General features: G+C 39.1%; 2 protein-coding genes across 5 annotated transcripts; one reads left to right on the top strand and one right to left on the bottom strand.

The window, feature by feature from the left end:
* Positions 1-290: 290 nt before the first annotated feature.
* On the top strand, positions 291-8,866 carry PRPF38B (pre-mRNA processing factor 38B). Its single transcript, XM_071436075.1, has 6 exons — positions 291-665; positions 3,954-4,022; positions 4,317-4,468; positions 4,552-4,612; positions 7,167-7,390; positions 7,643-8,866. The coding sequence occupies exons 1-6, from the start codon at positions 387-389 to the stop codon at positions 8,496-8,498; spliced, it is 1,641 nt and encodes a 546-aa protein (XP_071292176.1). The 5' UTR covers positions 291-386; the 3' UTR covers positions 8,499-8,866.
* FNDC7 (fibronectin type III domain containing 7) lies at positions 6,562-25,103 on the bottom strand. Of its 4 annotated transcripts, XM_071436060.1 has the most exons (15): positions 24,664-25,004; positions 24,150-24,461; positions 23,694-23,712; positions 21,653-21,907; positions 20,742-21,002; positions 19,961-20,218; positions 19,803-19,871; positions 18,448-18,702; positions 17,504-17,761; positions 16,802-17,056; positions 15,663-15,917; positions 15,201-15,461; positions 14,591-14,620; positions 14,009-14,071; positions 6,562-13,492 (listed from the first exon to the last, which is right to left on the bottom strand). In XM_071436060.1, exons 1-14 carry the CDS (start codon positions 24,694-24,696, stop codon positions 14,034-14,036), a joined length of 2,559 nt encoding a protein of 852 aa, XP_071292161.1. In that variant the 5' UTR covers positions 24,697-25,004; the 3' UTR covers positions 6,562-13,492; positions 14,009-14,033. The 4 variants fall into 4 exon arrangements, with proteins under 4 accessions (XP_071292161.1, XP_071292160.1, XP_071292162.1 ...); XM_071436059.1 differs by having other exon boundaries at positions 6,562-14,071; XM_071436061.1 differs by lacking the exon at positions 19,803-19,871 and having other exon boundaries at positions 6,562-14,071; positions 24,664-25,103.
* Between the last annotated feature and the right edge of the window lie 29 nt (positions 25,104-25,132).

Raw genomic sequence — 25,132 nt, 5'->3', positions numbered from 1 at the left:
CCACTTTTCAACTTTGTAAAATCCGGGGCTTAATCCACAGAACTCCATATGACCGTGCCAGCAGCTGCCCCCCTTCGGATCACAGAGTCTGCCCACTCTCCCTGGCGGCGATGGCCCGCCCGCCGGGCTCCTGCGCTGCCGCCAGGCCAGGCGAGGCGAGGCGAGGGCGGGCAGAGCCGCGGCAAACGGCCGAGCTGTGGGCGGGCGGGCCGCACGAAGGCTCCGTGGCTTCCCCCGCCCTTTCCCCGCCGCGCCCCGCGGGTTGGTGACGCGGCCCCGGAAGGCGCCGCCGTCACTTCCCCGGCCGCCATCTTGTCGGGGCTGAGGCAGCGCCCGCCGGCCCCGCTCCGTGTGCGCGGTCCGCCTGCCCCGAGCGCCGACCCGCCATGGCCAACAACAGCCCCGCGGTGGCGAACTGCCAGGGGCAGCAGGTGGCCCAGCACCCGCCCGGCGCCGTCCCGCCCGTGCAGCAGCCGCTGCAGAGCGGGGGCCCCAAGCCGGCGGCCTCGGGCAAGCAGGGCAACGTGCTGCCGCTGTGGGGCAACGAAAAGACCATGAATCTGAACCCTATGATCCTCACCAACATCCTCTCGTCGCCCTACTTTAAGGTGCAGCTCTACGAGCTCAAGACCTACCACGAAGTGGTGGACGAGATCTATTTCAAGGTGAGCCCGCGGGCCGCGCTGGCGCCGGGCCCGGTTTGGCTGCGGCCCGCGCCTTTTCGCCCCTTATCTTGCGGTGAGGGATGGGAGTAAGTATCGGTTCTGTTGCTGAGCTGGGGGAATCCAAGGCTCTGCCTTCTCTGCCTCACCAAAGAGGCGTGTTCCGCGTCGGATTTGGAATTGCCGAGCTGTAAATGGGTTTCGCAAAGGGCAGCGTGAGCGGGGCGGTGGGGGCGAAATGGCCGTCTGAGGGCTGCGCCTTCAGCCGGAGCGAGCGGGAGGGCGCGGATCTGTGCCGCCGCCGGAGCCCGGCCCTCCCGCAGCGCGGAGCCGCCTGCGCGCCCCGGAACCACCCAGCAGCGATGGTGCTGACCCTGGGTGTCTGCGTGTGGCTTTCATCCTCAGCTCCCAGTTAGGATTCCCTCCTCTGGAACTCAGCTTACAACTTAACGAGTTCCTTTTAGTGCTTCTCTTGCCGTTAGGTAAGATGTGCTGGGGAGATGAATGGTCTGTATCAGGGCACCCATGTCTCGGTTCTTGTTTTGTTAGCAGGATTGAATCAGTTTTGCACCGAGGCTTCCATCAAGCCACTCTCCCAGGTAGAGGTATGCATAATTAATGCTAATCAACGCAGCCACTTTCTTTGTTCTGATAACGAGACCAAAATTTAGATAATTCAAGGTTAGGTAATTCATTTAGTCACCTGTGTTTTGGTCGTTATTGGCGTATTTTTTCAGGTGAATTCATTTTGCTTGATAATGTCACTGTGTCAGCTGGTGGGTTTCAGTATATTTGAAATAAATAAAATAAAAAGCAAAGGTAGCCTTTTTGTTTCATTTATCCAAGCCAAATCAAGTTACTTAAGGTACTATAATTGTGAAAAATAATTCCACTACAGGTTTTTGAGATTTTTTTGGCAGTTTGTGCTTACATATGCTACTGTTTTTTCATGTAAAGATAGCTTTTCTCTGCCTGTGCTCTGTCTTTGGAGCTGATTATTTATTTTTCCAAAATACTTAGTGTAAGTAATACTATTGTCAGCAGCATCTCTCCAGTTAATTTACTACGTTTCATGTGTGAGAGACTCATGACTATCTGAATGAAATGTAATGTTATGAAATGAAATGTTTACTTACACAATTGATTTTTAGAGCTGAAAAAGTTATGAAAGAAACATATTTTCAGAAAAAAAATTTGAGAGCTTACTCTATTTTTAAAATTAACCCCTTCAGATGCACTAAAAAGTATTTGGTGCAATTTGTCATCTTTGTACTGGTAGAGCTCAGCAGCAGTAGATCAGATAGTTCATTTGCTTGACCTTCTGTTTCGTTTTTATCTTAAATTCGGGAAGAATTTTGACAAGCCATTAAAAACCTGCATATTGATCTGATTTATTTACTGAACTTGACAGTTGGTGACACAAAACTGCATGCTAAATAAAGAGAAAACTCAGCCCCTTACTCACCCATGAGTAATGGCTGTGAGGGAGAAGATAACCTGATGGCTCAGCTGCTTCATTGATATTAATAAGATCTGAATTCTCTTCATGTTTTAAGATTCCCGAATAATTGCTGTGGGGTTTTTTTTTTTTTTGTTAGTTGTTTTTTTGTTTTGTTTTGTTTTTTTTTAATGAGTTGTTGGGTGTTTTTTTTTAATGACCTGTCATAGCAGCTGTATCTTCAAGTGTATTTGTATGTCTGAGAAACAAGTGGCTCTTCTAGAAAATATTAGAATGCTGGGCGCTGGATTATGGGGAAAGGTGATAGTAAGTCAAACAGGCAGCTAGTGATAAGGACCATCTTTGGAGATATGGATTGTGTCCAGATACTTGAATGAATTCGTTTGTAATTCTGGGCTGCTGTTTCAGTTCTGTATCTACGAAGTGCAGGACTTCCTCTTTCTTTATCCCTGACCTTAACACTATGTGCATGTCCTCAGTTTCATTTCATCTGTGTATTTCCAACAAGTCAAGCATGCAAAGCAGTCTTTGTGGGATCAAAACTATAATTACTCCTTTTTGAAATGAATATTGTTTTCAGGGTTTTGTTGTTTGTTTTAATTGATACCTGTCAAAACCAGCATGTTTACATTGAGTGTAATTAAAGTTGAAGACTAGCATTTGTGATAATGTTGTACTCAATCCTTTGACTAAAAAATACTTTTCATTTCTTGTGAGAGGCAATACTATATAACCAGAGGGATATGCAGGATTATTTGTGTAGTATTAAGAACTTCTCATGCTAACAGTACAGGAAGTCATAGTGGATTTTGAATTCTACAGTATTGGCATCTCTCATATTTCCTGTTTGGCAAAGACAGCAACTATAAAAACCCAAACACACAGCAACGTCTTCTGTTAGTGTGTCTCTGATGTCACATGATTGTGTTCATAATTGGTTTTATTTAGTGTATTGTTAAAGAATCTTAATTTGTGAAGTACCATACAGCATGAACTCTTACTCCCAATCCACTGTAGCACCATTGTACCCTTTTTTGTCTTTTACATATGTTTTAAGTTGGTGTGTTTAAGAAATATACTTGTTTATTGAGGCAGATATTGCTTCTCTGAATTTCAGAATTTCAAATGTAGCATAGGCAATTATGTGGTTCTGAGCTTGTTTATGAATCTTATTGTCAAGTTTTATGAATGGTGTTGATTAACTTTCTTTGTGCACTCGTCCCTAAATATATCTCAAAAGATATGTCTTGGGCAAATTTTACATCCCTGCAGTCTAAGAGAAAAAATATTGACTTTATGTTAAAATACTACCCTTAATAAACATATTTCTTTTGTCCCAATAGTAAGAGATAAAGAAAAGCAATCTCTAGTTAAGTTTACTTCAAAAATGAGACTTAGGAATATGAGACTGTATGTTTTGACTTTTGTAGCTGTCATCAGCAGTTATCACTAAACTTGTAAGGAGATGGTTTAAATAAAGGCAGCTGTTCAGTCACCCAAGGAAATAGTAGCAATGGGGCTTAGTCATAAAGTATATGAAAGTACGTGGAGTATAGAATAAGCATGGATGTTTCCTTTGGGGTTATGGGATTTGTTTGTTTTAGATTTCATTCAAGATTTTGGCTGTAATTTCTTCAAGTGGTAATTAAAACAGCCAAGTGCTTTGCTTTAATAACAAAACAGACTTGAACTTGAAATTGCTAGAAGACAGTTTTTTAAGATTGGTTTAGGATATCCATTGTTAAATCAGGCTTGTGTGGTCACCTAAACATTATGAAGGTTGTAATTGTAATTTTCTTTCTTTTCTCCTGTCCCCCACCTCACCCTTTCAGGTAACACATGTTGAACCATGGGAAAAGGGCAGCAGAAAAACAGCAGGCCAGACAGGGATGTGTGGAGGGGTAAGTAGAAGTACGTGCCTTCTTAAATTTTTCTGTCTGGTAAATAACTTTTCAAAGCATAGATAAAATATGCTTGTATGTTGGCTCAATCTCTAGATATAAAATATTTATTACAAAGAGTAGATACATTCTTCTCACTTCCAAAGCTGTGGATGTCAGTAGTGTTACTTTTTCCACATAGCTTTGTTTGTAGATTTAGACTTTATGCTGTGTTAGTTCTCGTATTCTTTTGTAGGTTTGGTATAATGTCTTTGTGACTTCCTGCATCCTCACCTAACTTTTTGCTTTTGAAAGGTGCGTGGTGTTGGAACTGGAGGAATTGTGTCTACTGCTTTTTGTCTGCTCTACAAATTATTTACACTGAAGCTCACTCGTAAACAAGTGATGGGCCTTATCACTCATACAGACTCCCCATATATTAGGGCTCTTGGATTTATGTATATTAGGTAAGTATCGATATCATCAACTAATGACTGATCTAATATGCAGAAAGCTGTATTAAAATTTTATATTGTTTTTGTGCTTAAAGGTACACACAGCCACCTACAGATCTATGGGACTGGTTTGAATCCTTTCTTGATGATGAAGAGGTATGTCGGCGAGGGTAATAATTTATTTTCTTTTGTTTCTTTTCATGTTACTACTTTAGGCTTAAACATTGCTTGAGAGGGTTTTCTGTAGTTTGAATGTTACAGTGTTATGTTCTTGTTTACATTATGTATGCTAATTAGTGCAGGAAACAGGTTTGAGCTGGGACCTGGGTAATTTCTCTTAGATTTTGAAGATCTAACAGATTTTTTCATTGGTTAAGATGCTACTGTGTCAGATTTGCAAAACCATGTGAAACAGGTGTACTGAATCAGAATGCAGACAGGAGGCTGTGTGAATGTGTCTTCTGTGTGTTTTTTAAAATCATAGTTACTTTTAGGTAAGGTGTAGTAAGTCATGCAAGTGCTAAATTTGTATTATCTCTTTATTACTGGAATAGGGGAGTTGATGCTTACATAAAAGAGTGGGAACTATATGGTAGAAACCAACATTGACCTTGGAAAATTCTGCCAGAAATATCTGTGGTTATTATTCATGTCCTGGAACAACTAAACCCAGGATTTCTTCAGAGGAGAAGCAAAAAGCCTGATTACTGCATAAGGTGGCTTTATTTCTGGAATCTTAATGTATTTGTTAATGGGGCAGATGAAGAGATGAATTGCTAACTGAAGAAATTCAGTAAAGAGGTTGCATTATTATTCAGTCAGATAGGAGAATACCTTTGGTATCCTAGTCCTGATTTACTGTTTGGAGAAACAGTAGGGAGCTGGTGGGTGAGGTTTCTTGGGCTATAAAGTTGAGTACGCAGTCTGCTACATACTGCAGCAATTAAGATTTATTGAGCAGGTTTGAAATTACATTCTAAATTTAAGACTAGAACAGGAAGGATCACTTGCCATCTTCAATGTGACAGTAGGCATTTACTTGAAGAAATTTCAAATGTTGTAGTTGCAAATTATGTCCAAATCCTGGTATTAAAACCAGTGTTAATTACACCTGTGTCTAACTGCAATGCAGTGTATTTATTCTAAACGGCTTCTTTCATGCTAAGTATCAAAATCACTGAGCAAAGGAAACACCTGGTGATTTTAGGTAAACCTGTGCTATAGTAGATTTTTAACAAAAATAAAACCAAATTGGACTTGAATAATGTAATGTCATTCTCCCCCAGCTGGGGCTAGCTAATATGAATTCTTCTCCACAAGGTTGGACTGTAATTTATGAGAAGCGTTGGGGTGGCTTCATTCTCAGGGTCCCACAGAGTCAATTTCAAGGACAGTAAAGCTGTCACAAGTACAATGCATTGTGCAGGTCTTAACTGGTTCATTATTCAAAGCATATTTTTTAGTTTATACATTTCAGTTCTTGCTGATACTGGGTGTCAAGATGTGTTTATTTCTTGTTGCTTAAAATCTCCTACTGTACTTTCAGAATTAGTGTTTCTTTCTCTGCTGCTATCAGTAGCTTTCTGTTATGTAGAAAACCTGCTTGGGGCTGCTTAAGTTTCTTACCAGTCCTGGTCAAACTCAGTAGGATGAAGCAAATTTTTATATATGGAATTATTTAAACCTACAGGATTTTTTTTCCCCTCCAGTTCTTAAAATCTGGAAGCAGTTCATCTTTTGTCATGCTGCTGTGAAAACCTTCCCAGGACACAGTTACTTTTCAGAATGCTTCTTATGTTTATTTTGTTTAACTGTACGTACTCTCCAGGTGCTACGTTTAACTCCTCTTTTTCTTCTTTAGATCTCTGCAGCGATTATATTTGGAAAAACTGTATATCTGAACACTTAAATGTGTGTGAGTGCAAGCAGTTTTACGTTCAGATTTTCTCTTCCTGTTTAGATAACAAATCTCACTTTCCTTGTGTGCTTGCACTATAGGTTTGGGACTGACAATAGCTGACTAACATGTCCTGAGCTGTGAGAGGGCATAGCAAGAAGGCCTTCATGCGGTAATGACCCTTTTCAGAGACAATGGTCATCATGGATTATGCGTTTCCAATTATTTGTTCATTTATTTATTTTTTTACATATTTCTAAATTAGAAACCTCACTGCTTCATGGCAGTTGGTTTGCTATTGCTTCCAATTCTGTTAGGATGCCATTTTGTACTAGAGGTCTTTCTATGATCATTTTTAGATAGGCAATGATGTAGTTCATAAATGATTTAGGCCACAGGGTTGGGTATGATGGTACACAGTTGTATATCCACAAAATGGAGTATTAAATGTAGTTTCAGAGGACTTCTCAAGTTTGTGGCATTAAAATACAATGCAAGATCATACCATATAACCAGACTGTGTAAGGGGATTTTGTGTTAATCTCTTCATCGACAGTCCCTTACCATCCAGATGGCTGCAGGATTACTATGTGCCTGCATGCATATATATTAAGTCCCATTCCCTGTCTGTAACATTCTGCCAAATCCAAAGGGTGCAGAGTTTGAATTTCTCTAAGGAAATGTATTAGAATATGAAACAAGTAAACTTTCATAATCATGAGACTTCAATAGGACAGTAATGTAGCAGCATTTTTTTTTAATCACTAAAGAATATTTTTGACCATCAGGATATTTTTTGCTTGTATTTTGCAGGACCTGGATGTGAAGGCAGGTGGGGGTTGCGTTATGACCATAGGGGAGATGCTTCGTTCCTTCCTCACTAAGCTTGAATGGTTTTCCACGTTGTTTCCAAGAATTCCTGTGCCAGTCCAGAAAGCCATTGACCAGCAAATTAAAAGCAGACCTAGAAAAATCAAGAAAGATGGCAAGGAGGGGATGGAAGAAATAGACCGGCATGCAGAACGTAGACGTTCAAGGTCACATAAGCATTATTTTAAAAATTAGTGTTAAAAGTTCAATATTGAGCTACTTATTACCAGCAACATGATGTCTTTTCACTAAAATAGGTTTTAAGGCAACAGTTTATGGATGCTGGTGGATTAAAATAATCAGATGGTGTTTTGTATTTAAGATTAAGTACAAGCTCTGTCTGTAAAGTATAAATTGGAAAGAGGATTTCTTAACTATTGAAGGAGGTGTTTCATATATAATGTCTTCTATTTTAAAAGGTCTCCAAGACCAAGATCCATCAGTCCCAGGAGGTCTCCCAGAAGATCCAGAAGCAGAAGTCACCATCGGGAAGGCCATGGATCATCTAGTTTTGATAGAGAACTAGAAAGAGAACGAGAACGGCAGAGATTAGAACGTGAAGCAAAGGAGAGAGAAAAAGAAAGGCGGAGATCCCGAAGTACCGATCGCTCACTAGAACGGAGGCGAAGCAGAAGCAGGGACAGATACAGAAGCCGGAGTCGAAGTCGTGACAGGAAAGGAGATAGAAGAGACAGGGACAGGGAGCGAGAGAAAGAAAATGAGCGGAGTCGGAAAAAAGAGAGAGATTATGACAAAGAAAGAGGTAGTGAGAGGGAAAAAGATCGATCTAGAGAAAGGTCAAAAGAAAGGAAAAGTAAGGGTGACACAGAGGAGAGGAGACACAAGGATGACAAAGATGAGAAGAAACACCGCGATGACAAGAGGGATTCCAAAAAAGAGAGAAAGCATAGTAGAAGTCGAAGCCGGGAAAGAAAGCATAGGAGTAGGAGCCGAAGCAGGAACACAGGTAAGCGCAGCAGAAGCAGGAGCAAAGAAAAATCAAGTAAACATAAAAATGAAAATAAGGAGAAGTCAAATAAAAGAAGCAGAAGCAGAAGCCGAGGAAGAACAGATAGTGTTGAGAAGTCCAGAAAACGAGATCAGAGTCCCAGCAAAGAAAAATCTAGGAAGCGTAGCAGAAGCAAAGAACGATCCCACAAACATGATCACAGTGATAGCAAGGACCATTCTGACAAACACGATCGTCGAAGGAGCCAAAGTACAGAACGAGAGAGCCAAGAAAAGCAACAGAAAAACAAAGATGAGACTGTGTGAATTCTTTCAAAAGTGGATCACATTGAATCCTATAAATGTTTGATTAAATCCTGCTTATTTTTTCTTAAAGTTGAGATTGTGCAGTAGTTGATGAGCACTCTTCTCCAACCTCCCTCTAGGCTGCAGATTGTCATTTCCTATTTTCGGTAGGGAAGTGCCTTTGTAAACCCATTCAATGCATTGACGGTTTCAAACCATTTGTTTAGTTTAATTTGTAATGCCGAGATTGTTCTTGCATTTTTATTGTTCAGATGTTTCTGAAATGTACAGTCTGTACATATGTCCTGAAAATGTTTTAATTCCTTTGGCATGGTTGCCATGTTGGTTAAATTTGTATGAGGCAATAAACTGCCACTAATTATACTTTCCTTTTGTAGACGTGGAATTATGGTTTGTATCCTGAAGTTAGCATGGCTGTGCTTTCCATAATGGTATGGCTTTTAGGGATGGATCTGGAATGTGTATTATAGCTGAGATATTTATGTGCGTACAATGTACATTGAGGGCTGCAGATTTAGAACTAACATTTATGCCCACTGTATCTGCTGTTTTGTCCAAAGCTTTTAAAATGTATTATGTTGATCACCAGTGGTGTTAAATTGAGTGGACTTTCAGAGATAGTGGTTTTGATGCAAGGATTTAGATTATGTTGGGGCTTGTTTAGTTCTGTAGAAAGGCTACCTCAAGCGGACACTGTAAAGGTTGACGGATGAGTACCGTAGCCATCTATGCATTTTATTTGTTTGAAGAAAATCCATGTAAGCTTCCTTTTTTTAAAAAAAACACAGTTTATCCATTTGTGGTCCTTTAATGTTTTTAAGCAGCTGCACTCTGTCATTTATGATAATCCTGGGCTAATAAAGGCATTTAAGATGGGAAGAGGGAGGTAGGAAGAAGAAAAATATCACAAAGGATTTCAGTTTCAAGCTTCCAAAGCATTTTATAAGTGTAAACATTTAAAATGAGAATTAACTGATAGCGTCCTTTTTTAATTCATATTTTCTACAAATAGTAAAGATCACAGTTTGTGCTGAACATTTCATCTGGCAGATTTTTTTTTTAAACAGGTTGTTAGACGGAAAAACCAAAATGCATTATAGAAAAAGATCATATCATTAAAGTCCAAATCTATTTCATAGATTATTCTGATGACTTGTATACTCAGTGAGGACAACCACCTGGAATAAACTCTCGATTAATTCCTTTGTATTGAGTGTCAGCTTTTCCCTGCATGTTCATGGCCAGTTAAAGGGTGCTTCAGTTCCTCCACGTTTTATTTTCAGATCAAGTGATACTTTGTATGAATAAGGGATTTTATGTAATAAGTGACTTAGAACAAACATGTAGCAGACAAAAGAAATGCTGCAGCCCCAAGAGAGGAAGAATATGAAGTGGGAATCAATCATGAAGTAACCTGAGGGTAGAAATACAATATTTGTGCCTTTTTTGCTTCTGTGTGATGCAGGTCATCTAGGCATATTTAGTTTTAAACATCCAGGGAAAACAGAGTTTTGACTTCCAACAGTATACTTCATTCCATAGTATTCCAAGAAGCAAACTTTTTTTCTTCCTTCCTTCTCTTCCTGTTTTCTGAACTGTAATGGTCTTTTATCACCATGATCCTTAGTAATCAACATTTTTCAGTACTGACGTTAGGGTTGTCTGCTTATATTTGTGTTACCTGATTTTAAGTCTGAACTTGAAACAAAACTTAAGCTTCAACAAATTCATTCCCTTGCAGTGTAAAACTAAAATACTGAGCTTTCATTTAAGATTGGAGAAGAAAAAAATACCCTGTCTAGTAGATAACTAGAACTGTCTCTGCAGTCTGCCAAGGGATTGCATGGATTCTGTCCAGTGAGGGCAACTTTAATTTATCTTGTTTGTGTCTACAGGGCTTCTTTTGGCCTTGTTTTTAACCTTCAATTTCTGAAACAAATGTGTTCTTGGCCAGAGAGGCTGCAGAACCAGTGTTTTGTCAGGGAAAATGGATTACTGATTTCCAGTTGTTCCTTCAGGGCTCTACCTGTTCTGAGACTGTTGGGCAGTCCAGTGAAAGAATGGTTTATTTGCAGGAAAAAATGCAGGTATTTGAGAGACAATCTTTGACCTGAACGTGGACAAGTACTGTCTCACTACAACAAAGATGGTGAATATTTTGCTACAGCTTGTGCAAAGACTGGCTCATCCCAGTATCACTTTACAAGTGCAGTAATTTCAGGACTGTGCTTTTATTTTCCTGTTTTATAAGTAGTCCTTTTTGACCTCTGAATTCAGTACGATCCATTGAGTTAGCAGTGTAATGGACAGCGCAATATTCCCTGGCACGCACGACCTGTGACAATTCCTTGAATCAAGACACCTGTCTAAAGTTATCCTTAGGATTTACTGTCATACAGCTCTTCAGTTTGTATCCAGGGTCTCTTAATTCCTTTTTGTCTTTCTGATGCCATTTTATTATTATTTTATATTTCATGTGCCCTTCCTTAAAAAGCAGAAGGAACTTCAGGGCTGTGAAGGCAGTGCTGATGAGCAGGGGTGAGCTAGTGGAGGCGCCAGTGCTGCCCACTCTGCAGTTGTTGCAGTGCAGTACAGGTGCACTGGACATTCATCTCAGGGGCATTAGAAGAAAATTTCTGCCAATTTTAGCTGGAGGAGCTGTGGTTGCAGAGCTGTTGTCTCAGTCTGTGCACTCACTCTTCAGTTCTCAGGGTAAATGACCATGACCGAAGCACTATGAGCCCCAAGTTTCCATAGTATGCCATGTGTCCATAATAGCCTAGGATTGTTATCCTTGTGAAGCCTCATCTGGCTTGGAAATTTCCTGTGGCTCCAATGCTAAGTACTGGAATATAATATTAGTAGCCTCATACAGCATACAAGTTCCCCTCTTTAGGGGAACCTGAAGGAATTTGATGAATTCTGCTGGCTTTAGATGTTTGAACCCTTTGCCCCATTGTGCAGCGCATGTAGCTTTAAGTATGGATGACCACCAGCTATGAAGCAGGGTAAAACAGCATTTAAGTGCCACTTTTGATGTTTTGCAATGAGATTGTCATTGTATCTCTTTTACTCTTCACCAGCAGTAGTTAGATGTGGTAGAACACTAAATCTCAGTAAATTTGGGTTGTGTCTGAAATCAGCTGAAGGGTAGATTTTTTGCAAGTTCTTTCAGTGGATTGAAATCTGAGTTTGGAGCTATTATTCTGTGTCAGATGAAATTTAAAACAGTGTGTATTTTATATATACAAATTTTTTTGCAAGTGTTCATATTTGTGTAATTCCAACTAAATACATCTTTACTATTATGCATTGAATTTAAATTTTTTATTAAGTAAGCATTAATGAAGTAATCTTCTATGAAATAACCTAGGTGGTTTTAATCACCTAATTTGTTAGTGCACATGATTTCACAGATACTGCTCTGAAAGCATTTTAGCATATCCATATGCTGCCTACCTCCAAGCCTGCAACAGTAATTTTCTTGTTCTCTAGTCTTCTTTCAAGAGACAGTGGGGTTGGGTAGTTTGGGGTTTTTTGGTAGGATTGTTGTTGTTTGTTCAGTTGAGAATTTTATTGCTTGGGGGTTTTTTTGCTTCATGAAGTCCAGAGCTTCATGTGAGTAAATAGTACAGAAACAGCATCTACAAAAATGTGACATGTAATTGTCCTTTCTTGGATCTGAAGCCAGCATGACCCATAAAAGTGTGTTTACCTCAGTCTGGAGAGAATCTGTAACCAATCCTGACCAAATTTTTTAATCAGCTCAGTGAACTCCAGTGCTGTTTCACCTATCAGCAGTGTTTATTAGACAATTGTTACTAGACAATGTCAAATGCCTGAATAACAACACCTTGAGGTTACACACTGCTGTAGTAGGAGGTGTGTATGTGGCTCAGTTTCATTGTGTTGCTTTTCCTCCCTGTTTTGCTAATTTTGTACATCTTCTACACTTTTTTTAGAGCTGAATCAATCAATGTGTTTTTTCTTGAAATCATGAGTCCTCTTAAGCTTTTTGGGTTTTTTTTTCCCCAACAGACATAAAAATAATACATTCTGATACAATTACACTTCAGTGACAAAAGAGAGGAGCAGATGAAGATAGTACTACAACTTAACTGCTAAAGTACTGCTACAACAATTGTTGTTTGTAGTGTGTAATTGAGGTGTTAATTAATTCTCAGGGAAAATTAAGAAAACATACACCAACAGTTTAGAATGACTTTAAGTACATTATAGTATTAGAGCATGGAATTATCAGAATTGCTAAGGTGAAAAAAAGTAGCTCAGGGCTTGAATTTGGTTCCAAAAGAAACCAATTGCTTTAGATCTCTAAAAACCCAGGTAAACACTTGACACTGTGGTGACAGTGTTTGGCAATGATGTCTGCAAAGAAGAAATACATGGAACCCTCAAGAAAGAAGGCTGTTTAATTTTTTTTATTAAGTGAGAAATAAAACCAACTTTCTATTAACTAATGCAGAGCAGTTTTAAATAATGTTTCCCAAAGAAATACTTGTTTGATCATGACTAAATGCAGATCATGTTTTAAGAAGCAGCATACAATTCTTGGGCCATCTACAAGCAACTTACTGAAGCTGAGATTCCCTTGAGATTTTGCACAAGTGATCAGAACCATTGGCTGAGATACTTAACGTGTGTTCCCTGAAGAAAGAAAATTTCCAGAATGGATAGTGTCTGTTTCTATAAGCTGAAAATAGTGCTAGAAACCTTCTTGTCTTTGGATACCTTTGTACACATGAGCTTCCAAAGACTCTGTTAAATACAGATACATGTGTGTAGAACCATTGACTTTAAACTTTGCTTTCAAAGTCGACTGAAAAAGTGACCACTGTGGAGTATGAGAGAAGGTCCTGCCTGGATTAGGTCTCAGATAGGGCTGGGTGTTCAGCTTTCCTGCTCCCAGTCCTCAGGCAGCTGTGAATGTTGCACTTAAGCACAGATGTGTCTTTCCAGCTTCAGGGGAAGAGAGACTGAAAATAACATTTAGGGAGAATGGTGCTATGAACAATCTTAACATCCACCTTCCCCTAAGCTTGATCTCCTTTTTGCTGCTGTTCACCTACAGGATAGCAGTAGGTGAACAGCAGCAAAAAGGAGATCAAGCTTAGGGGAAAAATAAACAGCAATTTCTTGTCATTCCTCTGAGACAGGAGCAGAAAGTAGTCCAGAACACCAGGAGAAAGTAAATGAGTGCTGAAGAATATTTTTATCTGTTTGGATTTAAGGGCTTTTCTGGGGAATTACAGCATAGTGAAGTGAAGGCTTAATGAAGTGAAAGAAGGTTGTTAAAAATGGAGGAGAGGACAAATCAGTAGTGTTAGTAGAAATAAATGACAAGAGATTTTAGAGGTAAATATGATGGATTTTAACAAATCACCTGTGATATACAGGACTGGTGAAGCATTTCCCTCCAATCCCAAAGATTTAATCAGCAGGAAAAGTTGGATTCATACATTCTAATATGAATTGTGATTCTTATAACTTACCTCCTTATCTGAACCAGAATTTCATCTAGATGTGTTTTGCATTGCTCTTTCCTCTATAAATAACTATAAAAGAATTTGGAAATTAAGACAATTCCAGTTATGGAAAAGCAACTGTCTTGAGAAAGTTTTATTTCAGTGGCTGCTTTTGAAGTTGTTTCTAGCAGTTTACATAGGCAAATAAAATACTATCCTGTGAAACCCAGAAGAAATAAGGTAGAATAGATTGAGGTAAGCCACCTTATTTTTTTTACCTTTTTGAAAATAGAAAGCAGAAATGCCACCTAGTTTCATTTGTAATGGGATGTGGGAACGCTACAAAAGATAATCCTACCTTTTATTGTGTGCTATCAAATTAGTAGTAAGTGTTGTGACCTTGCATGATAGCATGCAGGCCACAATATAGGTAAGGTTTTGTTTGGTTTTTTTTTCAAATTATACATTAGAAAATGGGATGAGATAAACCTGTATAACACTACCAGAAGCCTTGACCATCAAGTCTATGTGTTATATACATCTTATATGAAGATGATGCAAAAATATTCTATGAACTTTATGAATTTTTAATGAATGTACTGCTCTTACCCATTCCAACAGAGCTTCCAGAACAGGTGACTGAAATGACATGAAACAGTAGTACAAGTATTAGATGTCAGGTTGTAAGCTGCAAAATATTATTAGTCTACAGTATGTAGTCCATCTATACTACTATGCAACCCCATCAGATAGCAGTAGTTTTATAATGGATTAAATCCATGCCTTGGGAAAGGCAAAATAATTTCTTCCCCTTTAAAATTTTTTACTTTAAAAAATGTGATTAGGAGGGATTCATTGCAGTTATTGATTTGTTTCTTTATTTAAAAAATACATAAAACAAAATGCTCATTTATTTGCTTCTGTATTCTAACCATTCCTAACCTCCCAACTGAACATTAAGTTTTCTATATTCACCAGGATATGGGTGATCCAGTTAGGAGGTACCTGTGCAGATAAGTGTGCCCAGACCCAAAACGCTGCTGTGAAATTCCTGTCACAGATACTGCAGGACTGCACTCATAAAGTTTACTCTGCAGTCAACACTAGAGCAGAAAAGGTTTATTCCATGCCACCTTTACCTGCATAACTATGGATTACATTGTGGCCATCTAGCATTAAAAAAAATAAATTAAAAAAATCAAAGAAATTTAAATTCTACCTGAATATATTTTCTTAGGACAGAATGTGAGCCTTGGCCTTTTGTTGGTCACTGGAGCCACCAGCACAGTGTAGACATCCCCACAGGGTATCTTGGTGATATCACAGTGACTGAGACCCAAGCTGGGGGTACAGCTGAAGTTGCCCTTTGAGCCACGTAAATCAGCATTGTAGTTTATTGTTTCATCAGAAGCTCGCCAGAACACCCTGATGCCATTGTTGCTGAGTCTATAGAGCTTCACCCCAGAAGGGCAGCAAGCACCTAAGAAAGTAAAAAACATTAATGAGCAAATTTTGTGAACTCACAATGTATTATAAATTTCTAGACTGCAGTTTAAACCAGATTACTATGATTACCAGCATTTCAAAGAGAAAATTATTCTTTCACAAAGCCAAAATAATTCTTGAACTGAAGTAGGAGAGAAAAGTTTTATTTAGAGTTGTTTTATGGAGCTTTACGTACTGGAAGAATATCCCTGATAGGTGCAGCTGGATGTCAAACCCGTCTCACTGATGGCTCTCAGGGACACTGTGTAGTTGGTGCCACATGTGATACATCCCAGGAGACAGTAGGTCTGAAGTGTGTGACACTTTGCCTGTCCTTTTGAAGACTCTAGTGTTGTCACATATGTCTGTGCACCCCTCCCAACAGACCAGCTGATGTTGGTTACTGACTGTGTCACTTGAGTTAGTACCAGGTCATTAGGGCAACAAGGAGCTAAAGAGAAAAGAGAGAAGTTAATTCTGTTTTGTACCTGGAAAATGGAAGGTGTTTGGAGGGTTGCATGTAGAATAGTACATGATCAAGATTAAAGGAATAAAGAAGTGCATATTTTTCAGACATGCTGAAAAATAGTTGACTCTGCTGGCAAGACTCTTATAAGCAGAATGTTAATGTAAGATCAATTTGTCTCTAACTATGGGTTAGAACCCTGGAATTATTATAAAATGATTGTTCACCAAGATTCTAAAAATTACTAAGATTTTTCATCAGAATATCAGAGTACATCTGTAGTTTAATTAAGCGGGGTCTGTCTCCACCCCTCAAGTCATATATCTCAGTCCAGCTCTGTCTGTGTCTCTGCTTGAAGTCTCTTCCTCTACAATGTAAAATGACTGCAGCCAAACTGCATGTTAAAAATAGATCCTGGTGTATATTAATCTCTGCCTGGAGAGGTGGTAGAGGACAAAACCTGTTAACAAATTAATAGCAGGAATAGTGGCTAGGATGTTCTTTAATCTGTTCTTTACAACTGCTTATTTGTTGACATGGACATTACCTCATTGCCTCTCCTGGTGGTACTAAATATCAAAATGCTGACAAGGAAGTTATGCATTGCATTAGTGGCTTATGTTATTACATTTTAGTTAGCTGTGCCAGAAGATAATTGGTAGCACTAAGGCCTCTCAGTCTGAGGCAACTGCCAAATGACCCTTCCTTGTTACACACAAAGATACAGACAGGTTTACAAAAAGGACATCCAGCAATACATAGTACAATGTGCATATATTGTAAATAAAAAATAGCCAAAACCATAGAGTCAAGGAACTATTTTAATATTATGCTGCTAAGTATGTAGAACTATATACAATTCCCCATACCTGTCTCTAAAGGGATACTGTAGCTTGGTAAGCTCTGTCCTGCTGGTGATCTTGCTATAGCACTTACAGAGAAAGCAGATCCACAGGGAAGATCCATTAGGGTACAGGAATTCCTGGTGCTTGAGCAATGCCAAAGTCCCGCCTCTCCTCTGGCAGTGACAACGTACATAGCTTCTTCATTGTTAGGTTGCCACTGCACACTGATTACAGATACACCCTCCTTTGAGATATTTTTAATTTCAGGACTGCAGGGAGCTGAAATATTTCATATTAATAGTATTTAAACAGATTATTTATGCATACTATATAAGTTACACTATATAAGTGAAAATCAAATTCCAGTTACAACTGACAAATTACTTCAGGAAAGCATATGATCTTTATATGCTTTACTCCTGGTGAGAATTTAGAAATTTTGACAGAACAGACAACGTAAGTATTTTGTGTATAAATTGTAATTCTGATCTTCAAAATACTGGAGCTATCAGAAGCTTTCAATACAAATTCCCCTTCTTATAGTGTATTCTTAAGGACTTTCAGTTTTGGAGTTACTGTTTTTTTGGGTTTTTAAAATATTTTTATCAGTGAACTTAATAAAACAGTCAAACAGCAATTTAGCTCTCCAGTAACGTTTTTAATGCACGAACCACTGTGCTGTATAATGATGATTTCTTCAGCCAAAGCAGAATGAGCGATCAGTACCTGTTGCCACGTAGTGAGGCGCGCACGAGGCGCTGCTGCCGCGGGCCTCGCTGAAGGCGTACACGGTGATGTTGTAGGGGGTGCTGCACTGCAGAGCCGACAGGCTGCAGGCCGTGGCCGTGTCCCTGCAGAGCACCACGCCGCTGCCGCCAGCCGCCCGGGTCTCGTACAGGTCCGCGCCTCGCACGGGAGCCCAGGTGACCCGCACCGTGTCGCTTGACACGAACACGGCCCTGAAGTCACTTGGGCAGCAAGGAGCTGCGTACGAAAAGGCAGACAGGGAAACCCGAATGGGAGTGGAAAACCGGTGCAAATAAAAAAAACTTTGTTTCATTTATCTGTGTGCTTCATGTCTTCTCCAAGGTTGACCAGTACTGTGCAAACAGTCTAATAAATCCCAGGTTTACTCAAATTAATTGAGTACCACTCCTTCCAAATTGATAGAGGACATACTAGTGTTTAGGTCAGACACAGGAATTATGCATACCCTTGGTTTAAAATTTTAAAGGTCTAGAGATTAAATTACAATGTTCTTTTCAACATTGAACTTACTATTTTTTTAATTTTCCAAGTATGAAAACTCCCTATGAGGAAGACTTTGGTACATTCTTCCTGAGGTAAAACAAAAAAAAAAACCCAAAACCCAGACAGGACTAGAGTTCCAATGTTATGCCAGGTCTGTGTGTTATTCATATGTCCTTGCCTGATGATTGTGAATTGTTAAACCATTTTCAAGTTTGTATGCATGTTGTTGCACTTGACTATGCAAGTTAATTGCAATGTGAACTGTTTCTTTTTCTCTGCCAACCTTTGTGTGTTATGCTCAAAACCTGAATAAAAATAGAAGTTCAAGTCATTATCTTCCCATGAAAATGTCCAAACAGCTCAACCATAAATACAGTTAAAGGATCCAAATGAATTTCCAGGAATACATGGCTGCTTACCAGTAGTGTAATTGAGTACATCACCTAAAGGGCTCTGTCCTGCCTTGTTATATGCAAAGACACTGATGAAATAAGTGAAACCACAGTCCGACTGGAAATGGCATTGAGTATGTGATGTGTTGCAGTGCACTTCCAAGCCATCATCACTCTTCACAAAAACCACGTAATAATGACCCAAACTGACGCTAGACCATGATACCAGCAAGTGACCAGGTTCATCCTCCTCAATTGATATGTTTACTGGTGCACAAGGAACTGAAAAAAACATTCAAAAAAATAAAAAATTCTCAATACCATTCTTTTTTTCTTTCTTGAAGTTATACTCTTGGGGAATAAAGGAAAATCAGAGATATATTGAATTATATAGAACATAGAATTACTCTATTCATCTTGAACGGTTGCTCTGTCTTGATCAAGAAAGCAGCAACTTAGCTGCCTTTACAGGGGTTGGTGCCTATATTTAAATGACAAGAGGGTATGATTTTTACAGAACAAAATAGATGCTACATCATGTTTTACAGAGACATCTGATTAAGGAGCCCTCTGAACAAAAAGTGACACCAGGCAATAAGTCAAAAGGAAATGGCACAGTGTGTGCCCACAAATAGTAGGTTTGGATGATAACTGGAATACTAGCATGAATAGCAGTTGGTATTCAAAAGCCTCTATGTGTGAAAACCATTTATATTTTTTTATAAAATTTACTGGCTGTGGCTGAGTAGAACTGTCCTTTGCTTAGGTTTCCTTTCTGTTGGCATTCCAAAATGCCACATTAAACTGCAAACTCCATGGCTTTTGTTTAAATAACATTTACTTTCTTTCTAGTTCAGTGCAGCTTGCTGCTCTTAGAATGAATATATGTGATCTAGCTGAAGCAGTGTTGGCTGAGATTACAGCCCACAGCTTAATAGCTGTCTCTGGCATAAGGCTCTCTCATCCTGTTAGATGCACCACAGAGTTGCTCACATGAGTGATCTCCTATCAAAAGTCAAAATGAGGCAGGTTACATCAAATAACTAAGTACATAAAGTTGTGTATTTCAAGTAGCATATAAGAGAAAGAAATTGTTTAGATTTTGATTACATGGGCAGTTCATCTAACAGGTCAGGAAACAACCATCTCTGACATGGCAGTGGTGCTGTAGCTGAACTGAGCAAGCTATTGTCCTGAATATGGTTGATGGTTTCTTAATTTAGTCTAGTGGTGTTACTTTGGCTAAATGTGCTTTTATTGACTTTCTAATAACAACTTGACGTGGCTCAGAACAGTTCTATGCTCAATGCCATTCCCTCACAAATTTCTTCCACCACTGCAAGTTTTTGTCACAGAAATATGAAAAATGCTTAGGCTCTTACCTCTGCAATAGAAAAGTATATGACATAATTCATGAACAAGGGTCAAAAGCAGAACTATTAGAGAATCACCTGTGAATTGCAATGGACTCATTTACATTTGAAATTAAAGAAGTAGATGTTAAAATGCCATAAGCTACATAAGAATCAGAGATACATACTCGTTTTGAAGCTTACTGCATCAGTAGGTTCACTGGATCCAGCATCATTGTGTGCTGTGACAGACACATCATACTCAGAGCTGCACTGGAGGGATGGCACCATGCAGGAGGCAGAAGATGTGTTACACCTCAGTTTCAGGAGCCCACTGGAGACTGTGACACTGTAAGTTAGAGCTCCTTCTGTTGGCATCCAGGAGACAACAGCTCTTGAAGTACCACTATTGAAAGCTACTTTAACATCCACTGGTGTATTAGGACCTATGGTATATCAATTTGGAACTCATAAATATAACTTAGGTTATATTTATGAGTTCCAAACATAAATATAGTTCCAGACATGATCTCTTTCACAACTTGCAAACTAAATGCATTTTTTTGAGTGCAAACCTTACCCACATTTATGTTAAAATTATATTTTTAAAAAGAAGTCGTTCTAGTTGACCATAGCTGAAACTCCCTGCTTATTTGAGTATTTGCTTCTCTCAATTAGAAAAATCCTCAAAATCAGTCTGAGCTTGTGTAACCCTTATCCAGACCTGTCCTAAGTACAACTTTAGTGACAGTAATTGCTATCTTTGCCTCAGTAATGTTCACTAAACATAGCCATGTCATCTGAGCTTTCATAAACTTTGACACAAGGCAAAAATATGATCTGAAAATCTACTCAATGTATCTTTGAAAAACATAATACAATCACAAACACACATAAATACTTTCTGGTATATTGTTGCTGTGTTGTTCTTAGAATGCTGACTTGGTTTCAGAAAAGAAAATTTCTTACTTGTTCTTTGGTTATATGTGAAATCATCTCCAGGCACTCCATTGGCATTCCAGGCATAAGCCTTGACAGTATACAGAGTTCCTGGATCTAGATTTGTAAATATCAAGGAGGTATTGGTGGTGTTCTGCTTCAGCACTCTGCCCAAACCATCTGATCTCATGAGTGACACAGAGAACCCAGCTGCCATATGTACAGCTTTCCAGCTCACTGCAATGGAGTCACAGCTCGGAGAATGAACAGACAGAATTGGAGCAGACAGGACTGTTGAGGAAAAACAAAATTATGCCTTTGGTTTTTCAATAGGACAGCTTGAAAAGGCCAAATTTGAAATGAATATACAGAACAAACAATCACTAACCCTGAGAGACAAATTCAGTGACAACAAAACCAGAAAAAAGAAATTAATGCAAGATCGACAGAGCAAATTTGGAAAGTGATTTGGTGCATCAATTATTGTATAGCTCATTTTGTGAAATGAACAAAAGTTGTACAATGAACTAAAGCTGTACAGAATGTGAGAAGGGCTGCATGTGTTGAAGAATGAAAATCACCAAGAAGATACTGCATTTCCTGTCCTCTAAGTTTTACATTATCTTCCTACTTTTGATTGTTTCTTCATTTCTTTAAGTTATGCCTTTTGTTAAAGTAAAATACATATATTCATACAAATTCTAATGAAACTCCCAGCTGAACTTTTAACTTACTGTACCATCATAAAGTAAACCATTAATTCAGACTTTTGTCCTGGTCATTAAGTCAGATGGCTGAATTCTAGTCGTCAAAAACTGAAAGAAGAATGTGATCAGTACAATTTAAAAAAAAAGGTTATAATAATTCAGGACTGGTACATGCATGAATGCTTTATGTTATAATAACATTACAGAATTTGACATAAGATTTTGAAAGCCCACCTGTTTTTACTTTTGTGAAAGGTGAAGGCTGGCTTTTTCCTCCTGAACTGATAGATCTGACAGTGATTCTGTACAAGGTGGCAGGCTTCAGTCCCGTCACTGTGCCTGGAGAATTCTTCACTATAGTTTCAACAAAGGAATCTCCATCTTGTGCAGTCAGCATGTAATTAGTAGCCCCAGGTACTGCTCTCCATTCCACTGTGATACTGTTGCTAAGTTTTGAATAAGCTTGGTCAATAACAGGTATATCTGGAGCTAAAATGGAGGTAATGAGAGACGTACTGAAGTGGGAAAACACAGTCCTGTGGAACATTTCACAAAGACAAAATGTAGGACAAATAGTCTACACTTTCTACCAATTATTAAAATTTAAGTTAAATGGACTTTCAGTGAATATTAACAAAATACAGAGCCTTGTGATATTCTAGATCAAATTTCAGCTTTCCATAAAAATACTCTAATACTCTGAAATTACTACTGTAAGAGCATTATTCAACCTAGGTTTCACTGAGAGGTTCTCCTTCAGAGCAAATTAACTATATTACTAATTAAAGTGATATACAAAGCAACACATACAAAGAAGAAATATATGTTTATACAAAGCAGTCTGAAATAGGACACTGAACCATAGGCAATTCTATATTAAAGCAATATACAACAATCTAGTCTGGAAGGCATCACAGGAACTCACCTAACCTCCTGCTTAGAGCAGATATTCAATATTGGGTATTCAATAACAATATTCAATAACATTCAACAAATCAAATATTGTAACAATGCTTTGGTGTTATGCTCTACCATTCAAAAAGAGCTCTTTTGTACTGCAGACACAAAACTAAGTAAACCAGTGTACTTCTTAACCACGAGTAATTTATGTTCAGAAATCAGGATTTTCACACAATAAATCAGCATTTATAAAGCAATTACACATGTTGCAAGGCTGCAAAACACTCACTAGAAGAGAAAAAAGCTAAAATGAAGGTAATATCCCACATAAAATGAAGAAAAGGAATGTAGAGGTATTTGGGATGAAGTTGGTACCTTCGTTCATAGCAAAGCAGCTCATGGGGGATTTGGGACACCTGAGCAAGTATTATACACAGCTGCTCAGCTAAGTGCTAACATCTGTAACATCTACATGCTTTTATTTATTTATATATATATATATATATATATATATATATATATATATATATATATATATATATATATATATATATATATATATACTGGACTGTTAGCAAGACTTAGACCTGAGTGAGGATTTCCTGCACAGAAATTTTTATGAATTGTTACGAAAGACAATATTATAGAACAAACTAAGAAAAAAAAAATTACAGTGCAGTATTTTGCTCCAGAATTGTGAAAGACCCATCTGCAAATGTTCCATAGGCATGGTCAGACAGAATATCTGTGACCATTTCTACAAATGGGGCAAAAGAGGGTGTCTGACTGTAACTGATAAGAACGTGCTTGGGACTAAGAGCAGATGTTAATTGTTAGTTGAGTAGCTGTGCATTAAATTCCAAAACCTTGGAAATATTTGTCCGTAGGAGATTGTGCTTCTTCTGGTGTGGTTTTGATTTTGGTATTTTGTTTGGTTGGTTGGTTATTTTTTTTTGAGGGAGTGTGATGGAGTTTTCTTTTCATGTTTCTTTTGGGTTTTTTTTGGTTTTTTTAATTATCAAAATATACAACAATTGGTTGTAAATATGGGACAGTGTGAATTCCATTTGTACCACAGCTATATAATGAACAGCAGAATTTGTTCATCTGAGTGTTCTCCCTGGTTCACACTAGTATCAAGGTACAAGTCTGAATATTTGAGTGTCCAACAGAATTGTGACTCTTAAAAATGAGATTTAAAATTTATAAAGACATCAATGTAATTTTTTAAGCCTGAATCAAACATGAAAACATTTTTTGTTTGCAAAGCTGCTAGAACTTACAGAATATTTTATTAAAAAGCACAAGTGGGTATTCTCTTCAGACCCATTCAAAAATAGGTAGGAAAAACCAAAAAAACATTTTGAGTATTTACCTGTGTTTGCTGAAAATATCTGAAAAGGAAGATATAACAAAATTAGAATACAGTGTGACATATTTTATTTTGAAAATTAAAAATCTAAGAATGTCAGTAACAACAACCTAAAATATTATGTTTATTAACACATTTTACTTATGTAAATATTATGTATTTGCTCAGATTCTTTAAGCATGGAAAGAGCACACAACCAATGAGATTTGGTACAGGTATGCAGATTGTACTGCTTCTGCATTTCCCCCTCTGAACCCGGCTATTAATCCTGTTTGCAGTTGTTGACACACTTTGAAAGTAGTTTTCAGTCATATGTAAACAGTGCAACACTGTGATAGTATCGGAATACCAATGTGGAAGCGGATGTCTGATAGTGCTCCACCCTAACTTTTAGTTTACTTTTCCGAAGAATTCAGTATCATCGCTAAAATAGCTTTACAGCAAGTAAGTCGCACTCACCATTTCTAGGCAGCCGAGAAGCACTCCAGTAAACGCTAATGATTTACTTTTCGCACCACACATCTTGGCAGAGCTTGGTTCCAGCTTCACACGGGGCGAAAGGCGGCCGATGCCAGCGCCGTTCCCCAGCGGTGCTGTCACTGCAGGCTGGCACCCCCCGGGGCAGAGGAGGTGGCGCTGGGCTGGCCGCTCCTCCCTGCGGGATCGCCGCTGGACAGCGGCCACCAAACTCAGTGACACCACCGAACCCGGTGACACGGGGCCACCACAGCATCGGCTTGTGACCGCATGGCTGTGGGGGTCTCTTCCCTCCTGTTATAGGGTGCAGATTCTGTATGGTTTATACAAGACTCACAAAATAATTAAGCTCAATGACATTTGGTCTTCAGCTCATTGTCTATTGCATTTTTGCCCACTCACAAGGATCTTATTTTCCATCGGGAATGATGCCCTCATCGTACTCCCCTTTGAGTGGCACACCGTCATACAGACTGGGAACTAACCTTCCTCGTACCTGGCACTGTGGAAAGAGAAATTTTCCTCGCATTCCTTCGTATTTGTGGTAGATGCTGGTTTCCCTTTGAGAACACAACTTTATGTCTTCAAACTATAACTTCTGACAGACGATTATAGGTGTCAACAGCCGCTATCGTTCTATGACCCGACAGTGTTTTCCTTGGTGGTTTACACGCATGTCAGCGGGAACCTGGGGGCCGTTTTCGTGAGGGAGCCCCGGTCTTCCCCCGAGAGGACCTGGGAGCAAGGCAGGTTTCGGGAGCCCCCTCGGCCAGGCAGTCTCCAGCTCCCCTCTGCTCCCCGCACCTCGCCAGGGCCGCCTCGGTCGGGAGCGCCTCCCGCCGTCCCGGGCTCACCTGAGCAGGAAGCTCCTTCCTCAGGGGACGAGCCCTCGCCACCGGGCACTTCCCCAGTGGGAATTTCGGACCCCATGGTGGCCGAGGAAGAGAGCCCAGCTCCCGGTGGGC

This window comes from Agelaius tricolor, unplaced genomic scaffold (genome assembly GCF_023055355.1).
Source record: "Agelaius tricolor isolate 1412-34295 unplaced genomic scaffold, bAgeTri1.0.p SCAF_11, whole genome shotgun sequence".
NCBI classification, from domain to species: Eukaryota; Metazoa; Chordata; class Aves; order Passeriformes; family Icteridae; genus Agelaius; species Agelaius tricolor.
The sequence above is the reverse complement of the archived record's forward strand: the minus strand, read 5'-3'. Positions and strand labels throughout refer to the sequence as shown.